General features: G+C 46.3%; 1 protein-coding gene across 1 annotated transcript in view; it reads right to left on the bottom strand.

The window, feature by feature from the left end:
* LOC121609497 (interleukin-1 receptor accessory protein) overlaps window positions 1-15,540 on the bottom strand; it is a 21,783-nt gene extending 6,243 nt beyond the window's left edge. The window contains exons 1-7 of the mRNA XM_041941145.1: window positions 14,878-15,540; window positions 11,588-11,661; window positions 6,118-6,313; window positions 5,522-5,605; window positions 2,821-3,046; window positions 1,296-1,461; window positions 1,143-1,214 (exon numbers count right to left, since the gene is read on the bottom strand). Of these exons, the coding sequence (XP_041797079.1) occupies window positions 1,143-1,214; window positions 1,296-1,461; window positions 2,821-3,046; window positions 5,522-5,605; window positions 6,118-6,313; window positions 11,588-11,661; window positions 14,878-14,879 (820 nt within the window). The 5' untranslated portion in view covers window positions 14,880-15,540. The remainder of the gene's footprint in view (window positions 1-1,142; window positions 1,215-1,295; window positions 1,462-2,820; window positions 3,047-5,521; window positions 5,606-6,117; window positions 6,314-11,587; window positions 11,662-14,877) is intronic.
* Between the last annotated feature and the right edge of the window lie 1,105 nt (window positions 15,541-16,645).

Here is a 16,645-nt window from a genome sequence, read left to right on the forward strand (position 1 = left end):
ATGTGAAGCTCTTAATGTGAGCTGCAGTTCTTGTCTGAAAGGAGCTCCACAAGTAAACTTTACTATCATTATTATCATCATCATCATCATCATCATCACTATCATTGTCATTATTATTATTAATATTTGACATTTTTTACATTCACATATACAGTTTTTGGATTTGAGGTGTTGCTCAGGGACACTTCCAGATGTGAACAGCAGCAGTTTGAGGACTGAACCACCGATGGCCAAACCTATAAAACAGGCTGTGGTGTCTTTTGGTTGGAGGACATGTGATTTACAGAGCAGATGTGTTGAGACGTCACTTCTGTTGGACTTTTCTATCTTTTGTAATCTCCACAGGCAGCCGTTCAGAATCACACATCGCTGCTGCCTCTATAACGATGGAACAAAACATTTACCCCCCGGTAGTCCGCCTCTTCTTATGCACAGGTTTTGTTACGTTAAACTTTTTCTCGTTTCTTTCAGTATTTGTAGTATTTTTCTGTCGTGCAGTCATATCGGGTGTGTTACAGTGAATAAATACGACCAAGTTTTCTAATCCAGCAGTGGTTCCTGATCAATAACGAATTACTGAACCACTCCATCACCATGACGACCGCATCCTTCAACAATCTCATCACATGCACTCATCTATATGTCTGCAGCGTCCCCATATAATGTATGACAGTTGCAGTCAGCTGCAGTTCCTCTAACGTCCACTAGATGCCACTATAGAAACACATTTGTTGTATTGAAGTGAAGTGAAAATCTCCACATTCTCTCTTCAGCTGAAGAACTGATCCGAAAGGGTCTGATCCGAAGACCCAATTTAACAAAAATTATCACGGCAGCAATTATTTCATCTCTCGTCACGAGGACGAAGAAAAGCGACGCATCAGAAACATGATTGACTGAATGTTTCTGACACAGTTGGTCTAAACGCATCTGAAGAGATGAGACGCTGTGAAAAAACTACAGTTCTGTCATTCCTCCTCATCATCACGTGACACAGATCTAGTTTTTAGACCTTCATGGGAGGAATATTTATCTCGAGGTGTGCTGGTTACTTTCCGGGTCTCCAGGCAGGTTTTAAAACTCTCATTTAATCATATTTTAATTTAGTCGGTTTGATCATGCAACGCAGCGGTTCTGCTTACCCTGTTTGACGATGAAGACCTGGTCTTTAGCTGGGTGGAGGATGCTGGGCTCTTTGGGCAGAAAAGGAGGATCTGAGAGAAAGAACAGAGCCGCGTTTACCTCCACATTCATTCACGTGTTTGTAGCAGCGGTCGTGTCGGGGGGTGTCTCACAGACTGCGCTGACGTTGATGCTCCGGGTGAAGTTCAGGATCTGGCCTTTCCTCTGGAACTGGACCGTACAGAAATATAAACCCTGATACGAGTCCATCATGACGTGAACCTGCAGACTGGCTCCTTTCTGCTGCCGGTTGTGCCAGAACAGATCCTTTTCACACCGCTGAGACGCAGAGAGACAGGGCAAGACGTGATAAGACAAGACAAGACATGACGAGACAAGACAAGACAGGATGAGACAAGACAAGACGTGATGAGACAAGACAAGACAGGATGAGACAAGACAAGACAAGACAAGACATGACGAGACAAGACAGGGAGACAGGACAAGACATTAAGAGACAAGACAAGACAGGATCAGTCAAGACAAGACGTGATGAGACAAGACAAGACAGGATGAGACAAGACAAGACAAGACAAGACATGATTAGACACGGAGACAGGACAAGACAGGATGAGACAGGGAGAGACAGGTTGAGACAGGGAGACAAGATGAGACAGGATGAGACAGAGAGACAGGGAGACAGGACAAGACAGGATGAGACAGGGAGAAACAAGACGGGGAGACAGGACAAGACATTAAGCGACAGGTCGAGACAGGGAGACAGGATGAGACAGGGAGATGGGAAGAGACAAGACAGGGAGACAGGACAAGGCAGGGAGACAGGGAGACAGGATAAGACATTAAGAGAAAGGATGAGACAGGGAGGCGGGGAGAAACAGAGAGACAGGATGAGACGGGAGACAGGAAGAGACAAGACGGGGAGACGGGGAGACAGGGCAAGACATTAAGAGACAGGACGAGACAGGGAGAGTCAGGGAGAAACAGAGAGACAGGATGGGACAGGGAGACAGGACGAGACAGGACGAGACAGGACGCGACGAGGAGACAGGACAAGACAGGGAGAGACAGGACGCGACGAGGAGACAGGACGCGACGAGGAGACAGGACAAGACAGGGAGAGACAGGACGCGACGAGGAGACAGGACGCGACGAGGAGACAGGACAAGACAGGGAGAGAGGGAAATATGGTTTTAAACAGCTGAAATGATTTGTACACTGAGCTCTGGTCGGCTTCGGGTCTCTGGTAGTGGACTAACAGCTGACTGCAGGAGCTGACTCATCGTTTAACTGCTTCACCCTCATCGTCGTTTCCACAGAAGAAGAAGCTGTAAAAGCCTCTGATCACTTCCTGCTGAGCAGCAACCAGCAGACAGACTCAGTTAGAGTCCAGCTGGTGAACATAAAGCAGCATTTAGCAGGAACATACCAGGATATTCCCCTCAGGAGGTGGTGGAGACCAAAAACAGAGCTAAAAGAGAGAATCCTGGACTGTCTTATCAACTTAAAGGTGATTATAAGTCAGTGCTGTGTTTATTTCTTGTTCCTGCTGAGTTACTGCAGGTTTAATAACGACACTATGAGCTCAGGATCTCAGGGACGCTGCAGTCCAATTCTGACGTTTCCATTTCTAAACCGGTTCAACAAACAGGGTACAGCAGCAGCGGGTCCAGGTATTACCAAGCTGTCCGGTTTCACATGGTGCCAGGTGACAGTCGGCTCGCTGTCCGCAATCTTTTTGGCGTCTTGCAGGTTAGGACAGTCCAGCACCCCGCCGCCCTGCAGAGCGATGGTCATGTGAGTTGTCGCCATGGCAACAGGAGGCGCGCAGTCCGCACCACGGGTCACCTCGTCAGGCCGCAACACCTTCAGACGCATGGCAATCTTACTGCAGGACGACTTGTTACTGCAGGACAGAGACAGGAGACAGGAGACAGGAAACGGACTGAGCCATCGTCACAGCAACAGAGCCAGGAGCGACAGGTGAGCAAGGAGAGCAGAGGAAGAAGGACAGACCGACGACAACAAACCACCGACAACAACAAACAACCAACAACAACAAACCACCGACAACAACAAACAACGACAACAACAAACCACCGACAACAACAAACAACGACAACAACAAACAACCGACGACAACAAACAACCGACAACAACAAACAACCGACAACAACAAACAACCAACAACAACAAACAACCGACAACAACAAACAACCGACAACAACAAACAACCGACAACAACAAACAACCAACAACAACAAACCACCGACAACAACAAACAACGACAACAACAAACAACGACAACAACAAACAACCGACGACAACAAACAACCAACAACAACAAACAACCGACAACAACAAACAACGACAACAACAAACAACCAACAACAACAAACAACCGACAACAACAAACAACCAACAACAACAAACAACCAACAACAACAAACAACCGACAACAGCAAACAACGACAACAACAAACAACGACAACAACAAACAACCGACAACAACAAACAACCGACAACAACAAACAACCAACAACAACAAACAACCGACAACAACAAACAACCAACAACAACAAACAACCAACAACAACAAACCACCGACAACAACAAACAACGACAACAACAAACAACGACAACAACAAACAACCGACGACAACAAACAACCAACAACAACAAACAACGACAACAACAAACAACCGACAACAACAAACAACCAACAACAACAAACAACCGACGACAACAAACCACCGACAACGTGTGTGTGTGTGAGACTGTGTGTGTGTGTGTGTGTGTGTGTGTGTGTGTGTGTCTGAGTGTGTGTGTGTGACTGTTTGTGTGTGTATGAGACTGTGTGTGTGTGTGTGTGACTGTGTGTGTGTGTGAGAGTGTGTGTGTGTGTGTGACTGTGTGTGTGTGTGTGTGTGACTGTGTGTGTGTGTGAGACTGAGTGTGTGTGTGACTGTTTGTGTGTGTATGAGACTGTGTGTGTGTGACTGTGTGTGTGTGTGTGTGACTGTGTGTGTGTGTGAGAGCGTGTGTGTGTGTGTGTGTGACTGTGTGTGTGTGTGTGTGTGTGACTGTGTGTGTGTGTGAGAATGTGTGTGTGTGTGTGACTGTGTGTGGCGTTTCTGAGAAGATAATCAGGAAGCAGGATGTGACATGTGACCACACAGGACATTAAAGGGGGTCATGATGGACAGATCGTTCAGATGTTGCTGCTGCTGTCAGGAAACATGAGAGTGAGGTCATCGCTGTTTTCTTCTTTTGGTTTGTTAAAAGAACTTCCTGCTGTGATCTTCATCAGATCACATCTGATCTGTGACGACCTTTAGCTGGAACAGTCACGCACTTCCTGGCAGAGAACAAACACTTATCTACCATTAAAACACTGTCTGTGTGTGTGTGTGTGTGTGTGTGTGTGTGTGTGTGTGCGTGTGTGTGTGCGTGTTGTTCTTAAGTGGCATTTAGGATGAATAAAACTGTCACATTTCTTTCATCAGATTTAGAAATCTGTGTGTTTTTTATTTTATAGATCTCGGCTGTTGTTGAACTGGAGCCTCAAAGTGAGTCAGACACGGACGTAGACCCCCCCCCCCCATCAATGAGAAGAACCAATGTGAAATGTTGCATCAGCGAGGTTCTGTCACAGCGTCAGAGCAGCTGTCACCACGACTACCGCTACTATCATCATTAGGACCACACAGGGATTAAAGGTGGACCTGAAGTCCCTCCTCGTCCTCAGATAAACTGATCCTGTTCGCTGAGGGTCACATGCGGGTCTGGACCGCCGCCAGCTGAGTCCAGAGAGTCGAGGCAGCAGCAGATCTTTAAGACACTCTCAGAGCCACTTTAGCTGATTAATCGTCGAGCAGTCGGGAAGGAGGATCGAAACTGATTTAATGTGAAGGATCTACAGGTCTGACAGTCTGCGTGATCCGGGCTAATGTTCCAGCAGCTTCTTCTTTCAGAATCACCTCTGATGACTCGTTTTATCTATGATCTCTTCTGAAAGGGAACTTCATTATCAAGAAGTCTGAATTATCCTGAGCGACACTGAGGTTTTCTTTCAGATGTGAAAGTTAAATCTGCGCCTGTTCTCAGAGCGCTTTCTAAACCACCAGTGAACCACCAGTAAACCACTACTCAGAGAACATGAAGTCTGAACACAGTGGACGAGACCGTCCCTGGTGGTTGGTGGACATCTACGATACACGACTGCAGGAAATCGTAATCACACATTTTTTGATTCTTTGTGAAGAACTCATGAGGTCATTGTAAAACCAAAACTCGAAACCTTTGCATAAACCAGAAAGGTTTAAAGTTACCAAAGCAAAAGAGTTAAAAATGAACATGACTGAGAGGAGAGCGGTCTTACCGGAGCATGCAGATGTACTGTCCGGTGTCCGTGGCGACGGCCGGCTGCAACCACAGTCGCTCTCTGTCTTTACTGAGCCGCGAGCTGCAGAGAGTCACATTAAACCCAGTCAGCTACATACAATTCAATTAGCAGGACATTAGAACAAACTCTGATGACCTCGGTGACGCTGATCGAGCTGCTCGCTGTCATCCTCTCTGGGGGGGGGGGTCGTTACGCTGAACTTCACCAGCCAGTGACTCAGAGTGTCGGATTCAGATGTTTAATCTCTGAGTCAAACTGCTCGCTTACATGTTAAAGTACGACTCTGAGTGTAAAGCAATTCATTCTTCATTAGTTCATTTTTTTATTCTGCTTTATTCCAAACATTGATTTATAATAAGGACTAAATCGGTTGCTGCTGATGGTCCGTCTGTTCCTGAGGGCGGCTGAGGTAAAGTGGGCTTCACCCACCATTTATTTTTCTACTACAGCCCCAGGACTGACTCTGCCACAAGCCTTTCAAAACTATACAGAGTAAAACATACAGAGTAAAACAGGGCAGAAAAGACTCAAAGCGCTAAGAATCAGCTGATCAGGACTTCTTGCAGTCATACCTGTTCCTGATTGGCTGTTCCAGGTCTTGACCCTCAGGGACGTGGTACCAGAAGAGGTTGTGTCCAGCGCTCTGGGTGGAGGTGTAGTTGTAGACAGAGGGGTGAAAGAAAAGAGGACAAGAGAGCCAACCGGCCTCCCCCTCCAGGACTGAGACCGACCCCTCACGGGACTCCCCCCAGTCGTAACACATGGGCTCTGAGGGAGGGACATTTCAAAGGTTAGTTCAAAAACTGCTGCCAGGGAACAGCCTGGCGTCCTGCAGGCGTCCTGCAGGCGTCCTGCAGGCGTCCTGCAGGCATCCTCCTGGTGTCCCGCAGGCGCCTGCAGGCGTCCTCCTGGTGTCCCGCAGGCGCCTGCAGGCGTCCTCCTGGTGTCCCGCAGGCGCCTGCAGGCGTCCTCCTGGCGTCCTGCAGGCAGCTGCATCAACAGCAATCAGTGAGTGTGGTCCTGTGTTGAAGTGCTTCTTTTTCATTGTCTGACTGTAGCCATGATACCATTTAATGCTTTAGTGCTGATCGGTGGTCAGAGGAAAATGAGGTTCTTCTAGAACGTCATCAGATATGACAGAGTGAACTGAAAGAGGAGTAGAGGGACTTCACTAGTCCCTCTGGCTCTGGTTCAGGTCGGCGGTCCGGCTCTCGTTCAGTTTTTATGTGAGAATCAAACAGAGTTTAGTGGATGTCGTTGTTAAAGGAACAACATTATTACTCTTCCTCACTGGTGGATTAAAGCACAGAGGGCATCTGAGCAGCACACTAAATACAGCCAGCGAGACGAGGACGGACTTCAGCTGAGATTTAACTGCTTCTGCTGCGTTGGTTGGTCAAATGTGTCATAAAATGCTTTACAAAAGAAAAGATATTTGATACAGAGAGAGTGAAGAGGATGTAAAAGGACTGCTGAAGCCACAGATGGACAGAGTTCTGACCCTGACCTTCATGCTGAAGGAGCTCAGCACTTAGTGATTTATTTCTGGGAAAGCCTCTGAAACCATGACGATGTTTACTGAACATGAACTGATTATCATTGGATTTATATCAAACAGGCTAAATGTAACTTCACAGCAGCTCTGAAGATCAGGATAAAGGACACAAAATACACACCAGCTGCTGGTCTAGCCGATTTCTCCCCAGTGTCCACAGATCTTAAGTCCAAATGGAGAGAGTTTTAAAGTTTCTGCTTTGGTTTAAAGGTTGGAGTGAACGAACAACCGACAAACCCAGATCGGAGGGCTGAGACCTGCAGCAGGTCTCTGATGATAGCTGGTGCCTAAGCCCGATCCGAGATCCACAAGTGACCACAAGAATGTGGAACTAGGTTCTGAATTTGATGGGGAGCCGGTGTAAAGACTGGCGTCGCAGCGGATTTTACTTGGGGTACTTGAGACTTGTTTGGCAAAAGCGATTTTGTGATGTCATGTTTCAGGGATGGCTGCCGTTTGCAAGCCGCCAACAGTTTGTGAGCTCTGCAGAGAGCAATCGACAACATCTGTTTTAATGGAGTCAAAACGTCAAAATCAGTTGGATTTCTGGCATGAGAGAAAAATTGGCTGGATGTCTAGATTATCTAGACCATTGTAGTAGTATTTTACATGCTGTTACATGTTGTGGTTGACTGGACTGGACTGGACTGGATCTGACTGTGACTTCCAACCATCTGCAGCACCAGACTGTTCTTTCTTCTTCGTACTTTCCACTCGGACTACAGGTGCACTGAGCAACACAGCCGTCCTCATTTTGACCACCGCAGTACACATGGTCTTGGTTCTGCTCTTGCGTTCTGGTCATCAATTGATTCGGACAGAGTGAACATAAAAGTCTCCGCCTCAAGTCGACATACGAGATTAATAAAACGCGCAGTTTCTGCCAAGCTTTCCGAACAAGGTCAGTTTGAGTACAGATAAGGACTTCGGCTTCATCGGCATTAGGCTGTAGGAAATGATCAACCGGCCATGTAAGACAGACAACTTTGCCACGTTTTTAAGTTTTAAAGTGACGTATAACTGAACACCATCTGCATTCCATTAAAACAGCGTGTCACAGTCCATCATCCAGTGGCCTGGTAATTAAGGCGGGTACCATTTAAGCGTAATGTCCCTGCTTCGATTCCAGACTTCACAAGCAGCAATGAAGCCTTCTGAGTGTGACACATTTCTGATTTGCGATTGGTGTTTTTCGAGGTCTTTGGCAGGATGGTAGATCAACTCGCTCTGATGACCATATTAAAAACAAAACTGCTAATCCTCATATTGGAATTTCCACTGGAAAAACGACTTAAATGGCCAATTAATCATCAAAATAAGCACCAACTTGTTTTCTGCCAATTTGTTTAAGTGACTAATGGTTTCAGCACTGACTCGAGGTTTCAGCCTTCAGCCAATCAATCAATGGAATCAGAGATACACACACTCCTGCACGTCTTCAAAGGCCTCATTTAGAATGGATGAGCTAATTAGATAGAGGATAAAGATGATGACGGTTCAATACGAGATAATAATATTGATGACTAATGAGTTCTCTACAGACAGGCCTCTTCCAGCATTTTAACACAATGTACCCCCACTGTACTTTAATTAGAACGCAGACCATCAGCTCATCAGGCCGATGATTATAAGTGACTACCCCTAAAACCCTTGCTCTTGAACAGATCATCAAAACCACTCTAAGAGTAAAAAGATAAGTAAGGAGCTCTTTAAAATGAGTTTAACAAGTCCTAGACCCCCCCCCCCCCTTTGAGAACAAAAAGAACTGGAACCACTTGGGTATCCTCCCAATACAAGTGAGTACCACTTACACTCCCTGCAGTCCTCCATAAAAGACGAGTCAAACTACTTGAACAATTAAAAAATCCTACTCTGGAAACTGCTCAAAGAGGGACGGATCATCATGGATCCCTGGAACTCCTTTAATATCCTTTAAATACCCCAAAAACTGATACCTACTGATAACCTATATACTGATACTGATACCTACTTTATAAACCCCCAAAGATAACTTAAACCACAATTTCTACAACTTAAAGAACCACCTCGAGATCTCACTGAGAAATCCAGTAGCCTCCTCAAGGAACCCTGGAAGTAGACACTTAAAGCCTAAATCCACTAGAAACTGGTCCAAGAATCTAGGAACTTCAAGAATCAGTGAGAACCTCCACCTCATAGATCCCTAAAGCCATTCAGATCTTTACCTAAAGCCATTCAGATCTTTACCAAAGACTACAAGAACTGGAAATATTCAAGAGCTCTTTAAGGGTTTACTACCCTTAAAGAACCCTAGATCCTTCTCGGATCCCTGAAACTGGATGCTTGCAACTTCTTGATGATCCACTGGAAAGTCCTCCAAGATACCAAAAGTACCCCTAAACACCAAAGTAGTGTTAGAGGTCCATTACTGAACACTGAAACCATAAGAACCTCATTGAGAAAATATGGAAACTCCTCAAAGATTCCACCTCGTTTAAGTCAGAACCAAGAATGCTACGAAATACTGAAACCAACTAAGCCAAAACCCAAAAGCACCTTCAGAGCCGCGGTTAGACCACTGGAGTTTTGTTCAATAAGGAAGGAAAACTGAAACTGGTCAGTTGAGGATCCATCATGTACCTCCAAAACCAAAAGGCACCTTTAGAAGGGAGGAAACCACTTATCAGACCAGGAAAAGAACTTTGATCAAAGATCAGCGGAAAACTCCACAAACATGCCAAGAACTTCAGAGCTCCTCTTACCCTAAGCTACCCCAAGAACCCCTTCAAGAAGCAGTACTCCTACAAGAACTGCTGGAACACCTTCAAGCAACAGGAAAGCCCCATGAGGAACTGCTGCATCCATGCAAGGATTAAAAGAACCCAAAGGAAAACATTTAATCGTGTTTTTCTAACAAATCGGTTGAATCGTCTTTACTAATTTCGTGATGCTTTTTAATGTAGAAGTCAATTATTCAGGGTTCATTTCTTTCTTCTGAAGAACAATAACTGCTACAGCTGCAACAATTAGTTCACTGAGCTCTCAAAACGTAGTAAATCTGCGAATATTAGACTGCTGGTAGACAAACATGTAATATGAGGACGTCCCAAAGGAATGATGGTTATTTTGGGTTTAAATGATGAATGATTGAAACAGCACCGGCAGGGAACTAAACTTTACTGAGAAACGAGAGCCTGTTTTGGGTCCAGAACCTCAGTTTGAGACCCCAAAGTGGAGGACAGTTTCAGCTCCGCTGGTTCTCAGGATCCTGAACACTGAATGTTGAATTAATGGGGGCTCCCCACACCTTCCACACAGAGCGGCAGTGTGTGTGTGTGTGTGTGTGTTGGTAATTGACCTGTCAGGTTTCTCCGGCTGCAGTATTAGTCTTTCTATTAAAAGCTTCTTCGACATCCATCCACCTCCTCCTCCTCCCTCACTATCCATCCATCTACACTAATACGTTCAGTCTCATCCTCCATCCCTCCATCCACCCCCCAGCACCATCATCTCACCCCTCTCCTCTCCCTCCAAACACACACACCTGATCCATCCATCCGTGACATGTTGCTGGAAGTCTTAAACTGTGATGCAGGTTTTGGTGTCTCTGCGGGCGTGTCCGTATAGAGACAGTCTGAGCTGCACCGTGAGTGTCTGACGCTGCAGTTCAGATGTCACAGAAAATGTCTGTTTTACAAGCAAAGGCATGAACATGATTTAATAATTCTCTTCATACACAACATAACCCACACCTGACAGACAGGTGGAACAGCGCCTATAGCTTTTTGTTGGGGGAGCTGAACACGTGCTACAAAAAGTATCCCAAACTGTCACAGACCTGAGGTTTGTCCCAGTGGCCACTCGCGGTACTGCAGCTGTAAATCTCCACCTCCTCTCATGTGACTGTGCAGCCACATTAAACACATTTACATTTAGAGTATTTATCAGTTTCCCCAAAGGATTCATTCATTTCCTTCAGCCACATCCCCTCCATCCATCCTCCTCCAAACCGACCTCCCGCTGTCCACCCCCACCTCCCCTGTAAACCCTCCTCCTCCTCCATCCACACACAGACAGCGTTACAAATGACCCTCCTCACTGGAACCATCCATCCCTCGTCCCAGGAGGCGAGAGCTTCGCCTTTAATTAACCTTGCTTCTGCAGAGCTGCACCACCAGAACCAGGCAGATTTTTTCACTGTCGTTGCAGTAAAGAAATATCATCAGGATCATATTTCACGTTTTTAAACCGAGAAAGAAGTCTTCAGGCAGACGGACGCATGCAGCTCTGTGGGTTTTCTGCTCTATGAAGACATTTCTGTTACATTACAACAAATAAAGCAGATGGTTCCAGAAAAGCTTCCAGTCAGGGCGAGAAACAGGAATCACACGCTCTGCTGGAGGAAAATACAAAATGTGTTTTTCAGGTGGAATTCCCACACTGTGCCAGCCAGCTGTTTAACTGGTGTCAGTCTAACGAGCTCCAATCACAAACTGGATGTCACCCACCTGACGGGTCACTGGACAGACTGGCAGGTATCCTGAAGACCACGAGGAAGAAGAGGGTGAAGACGAAGCACGCCCTGGAGAGAGATGGAGAGACTGTTAATGAGCGATTCATTTAATCTGATGATTAAAACCAAAACAACAACAACAAAAACAACAAAAACAACAACAATAAGTAACAACGATAATAAAACCGTGGAACTCCTCTTGGTGTTAATGGACATTTATAACGTCAGCTTTTATTTTGTATTTTTTATTTCTCTGTTCTGTCGTTATTCTCCGACTGCTGTTGATGCTGCCTGTAACACCAGATTAATGGGGATTAATAAAGGCTCATCTTATCTTATCTTAAACTCTCAGTTTATCTCGTATCAAATCCAAAGAAAATATGACGCCTGTGATTTTTCTGTGTTCTGTTTCACGCTGACATCGGCTGAACTGTAACGTCCTGATTCTGCAGGTGAGACATGACGTTGGCGACAGGTGACACGTCCGAGACGTCACTGTGAACTGAATCAGGATCAGCCTTATGGCTGTGACAGCGGTCGGCAGGATGTTTTCTCCAAAGTAGAAAAATATCTAGAAAACATCAAAACGATGTAAAAGACAGAAGAGAGCGACACAACAGGAGAGCAGAGACGGAACGTGGACAGGACAAAACATGACAGCGCCATCTACAGGTGGGAGAACAGAACTCCATCAACAACAACAGTTTAATGAGCACAGAGAGACAGACGACGTCCTGGAGGGACACGTATGTGGGGACATCCTCAAGCATTATTTGAAACGTCTTCAAAGAGACAAACTCTTCTTTTCTCGTCCTCATAAATATTTCTTACAGAAGCTGGAATTCTGCTCATTTGGCTGCAGGTGAGTCAGCATACACCTGTGTGTTTCTGTGTGTGCAGACAGCGGCGGTCACATGGTACACTCCAACACCTGAGGATCTGCGTCAGTCTGCTGCTCCTTCCTGCTCCACCCTCCCCTCCAGCAGGGGGCGGAGGGAGCTGCACAGTCAGAGCGTTATGATTTCTTCTCGTCCAACGCAACGTGTTCAGCTCCACGTGTGAGATCGCCTCGTCGCCTTCATCAAACTACAACGCAAAGCAGACGCAGAATCTCCACGGTAACGGTCTGACATAACCACCAACGAAGAAGAACAATTCGACGTAAACCAAGAAGACGACAAGATGAAGAGTCCTGAAGAGGAGTTCAGTCCGCTACAGATCGCTACGTCCAATCCACCAATCGGCTCGCTTGATGCACTGCAGACTACGGGTTACCCATGATGCTTTTCACCGACGATCAACACATTTCATACTTCAAAGCAAACAAATATTTACAAGTTTTCATATCTGAAGAGGAGAGACACAGAAAGAGAGACGACGAAGAGAAGCTCAAACAGACGTCAGAGAGGACGAGCAGACGGAACGAGTCGATCCCAGGAGGGACACAAAGAGACAGAGCTGCTCGCCAACGCCGTCCATCACACACACACACACACACTGAGAGGGACAGAGACACACACACACACACCAAGAGAGACAGACACACACACACACACCGAGAGAGACAGAGACACACACACAAACACCGAGAGGGACAGAGACACCGAGAGACACACACACATACACATACCGAGAGAGACAGAGACACACACACAGAGACACACAGAGAGAGAGACAGAGACACCGAGAGAGACAGAGACACACAGAGACACACACACACACCGAGAGAGACACACACACAGAGAGACAGAGACACACACACAGACACACAGAGAGAGAGACAGAGACACCGAGAGAGACAGAGACACACAGAGACACAAACACACTGAGAGAGACACACACACACACACCGAGAGGGACACACACACAGAGACACACGCAGAGAGAGACAGACACACACACACAGAGACAGAGACACACACACCGAGAGAGACAGAGACACACACACACACAGAGAGACAGACAGACACACACACACACACACACACAGACAGAGACACACAATGGAGCTCAATAAAACAAACCTAGAGAAGCCCTGTGTGTGTGTGTGAGTGTGTGTGTGTGAGCGTGTGTGTGTGTGTGAGTGTGTGTGTGTGTGAGCGTGTGTGTGTGTGAGTGTGTGTTCACATGTAACTCCAGCTGTGGGGACATAACTCTGTTTACAGTCACGTTGTGGGGACTTGCCTTCCTTATGGGGACAAAATACAGGTCCCCATACTGTCAATCATTACGTCTTTAGAAATGAGCTCTATAACTCTGAGTGTGGCTGTCCTCAGATCAGTGAGTGACGTCCGGTCTGTCCGCGGCTCGTGTCCTCTGTCAGGTAACAGATCTCAGATCTGATGTTTTGTGCTCTGGTCTGGCTGATGCTTCCATGTGGGCTCAGCAGCCGTATGAGAAGAACTCCAACGAGCAACGTTTCCCAGCTTCACTTCCATAAATGATGATGATGATGATGATGATGATGATGATGATGATGATGACGATGATGATGATCTTTCTGTCAGGTGTTATTTTAGTTTCTATTTTAATTAAAAACACACATCTGATGATTAGAAGTGATGAACTGTGATGCTCTGTCAGCCGGTTTGTTCCTGAATTCATTTGTAAAGTGAAGTATGATGATGATGATGACGATGATGATGATGAAGAGGCAGGTGGACTGCAGTGTTCAGCGGTGTTTCTGCTGATCACTGCAGAGTCCGCAGCCTGATGAAGGACAGTAATCTGGTTATCAGACTGGATCGATGGAGGCTGTGTCCTCCGTTGTGAGGAGAAAAATCTGCTCCTTTTAAATGCTCTTCATCATCTGAAAATATTCAAACTTTTTACAAATTACAAACATTTTCTGGTAAATTTGGCTCATAAATTATTCTCTCGTTGACATTTGACTAGAATAAATGTCAACTTTCATGGCTTCTTTCACGGTGAGTTGCTGCCATGGTGTATCCGGGATGTTCAGAATAAAAAGAGGAAAGTTGGACTCGTGCTGATCTGAGCGCAGTTTGGTCTCGTGTTAATTCGCCGAATTGCGGAGAACATCGGACTGAGTGCTGCTGGGGTGTCGTTGTGCTCTCAGCTTGTGTGTGTTGCTAAAAACAACCGACAAAATCTAAACTAGGAGATTTTCTCCTGAGAATCGGCGCACAGCTGACTGATGTGAGCACACCACAGATTCTTCAGTTTTCATCACATTAACGAGATCACAACAGCGCGAGACCGAACCAGACTCCACAGAGAAAACCACTAAATTAGACGTGAAACCCAGCAGGAGGGGGGACTTACATTGGCAGCAGGTCGGGAGGGTCTGCTCGGTGTCTCCTGGTCGGGATGAACCAGTCGGGGTTGTCCAGCTGAGCGTCCCGGCGGCGGGCGGAGCTGCACTGGGTGGGCGGGTCCACTGGCCGGACGGGACTTTGGGGGTACCCCGGGTCTCTGTGTGTGTTTACTGTGTGTGTGTGTGTGTGTGTGTGTGTGTGTGTGTGTGTGTGTGTGTGTGTGTGTGTGTGACAGACTGCTGATGACTCACACACACTCACCCTCCGGTTAGCACCGCAGCTCCGGTGATTAACGGCCGCATGTCAGAGCTCGATCACGGCTGTAAATCTCCAGGAGTAACGGCGGCGCACCGGACCCCGCGGGTCCCCGGCGGTCCGGGAAGTCTTCCAGCTGCGTCGCGAGGAAGCTGCTCGGTTAATTAATGAGTCGGGATCAACGTCACGCGCTAATTAACTCATTAAAGCCACCGACATGTTGCAATTATCCGCTAAAGGAACCAAAACAGAGAAGTGACAGACAGACAGACAGCTGGAGGTGAGACAGGCTGGAAGAAGCGCAGCGACGCTTCAAATCTGCACCAACAGCGCAGAAAAGCTGAAGTTAAAGCAGCTGAGAGTGTGTGTGAGTGTGTGGACATGTAGGAAGTGAAGTGGAGTGTATTCCGGGTGATGCTCCTCCTCCTCCTCCTCCTCACTGACTGTTGCGACATCAGACTGATTTCCAAACAGCAGGAGGCCTCAGATCAGATACTGAAGTACAAGTACTGCTGAGCCACAGGTGGAGCTTCCTGAAGTACGAATACACTGACACACCCACACACACGCACGCACGCACACACACTTTAACTAAACGTCACATTCAGGATGAAGAATTTACACACAAACACGAAGTTTTGATTCCCACACTTCAAAAATAAACTTGAACATTCAGCAGAAAATACAGTTAAATGTAGTTTTACATGAGTTAATGTAATGGAGTGTTTCTTGTTGTACCATTACTCATCCTATTAGTAATAAAACTACAGCTTCTATTAATTATAGTTAGTTGAGCAGCTTCACCCTTCAGCTTTCAAAGAGATGAAACAAACATCTTCAGATTAATTTCAATAAAATGAAACACAGTTTAAAAAGAAAAACATTCAGTTCATCAATAAAAACACAAATGAAGATTCAGACGTGACGTCACACGACGACCAACAAGCTTTACGCCCCCTGGTGGAAGATTCTTCTTCTCCAGTTGTGACACGTGACAGCTGCTGGCGCTCACATTCATTCCTGGTGAAATGTCTCCCTCTGCTGGCGACAGGCTGTAAAAACAAGTGAAGCACAGCAGCAGACACACCTGGCAGGTGCAATGATACAGCACAAAAATAAATATGTATATGTCACAGTAGAATACCATTGTGTATTGATATGTACAGTACTCAGTGAGAGTGGAAAACTGCAGTATTGCAAGGTACGAGGTGTTTGATAGATAGATAGAGCTGTTCAACGTATTTATTTGGACAGAGGTCCCCTTTGGACCTCTGTCCACACACACACACACACACACTGTTGGGTATTGTAGAGTGTAAAGTTCGTGGTGCGTTCACTGCCCTCTGTGCTGACATCAGCTGAGTTGTGTTCAGGTACACTCAGAGTTTCATTGATCAATTCAGAGTCAGTGCAACACAATGCTGCTTTATTGTGTGTGTGTGTGTGTCTCTGTGTGTCTGTATGTCTGTGTGTGTCTGTATGTCTGTGTGTGTCTGTATGTCTGTGTGTGTCTGTGTATG

This window comes from Chelmon rostratus, chromosome 7 (genome assembly GCF_017976325.1).
Source record: "Chelmon rostratus isolate fCheRos1 chromosome 7, fCheRos1.pri, whole genome shotgun sequence".
Classification (NCBI taxonomy): Eukaryota; Metazoa; Chordata; class Actinopteri; order Chaetodontiformes; family Chaetodontidae; genus Chelmon; species Chelmon rostratus.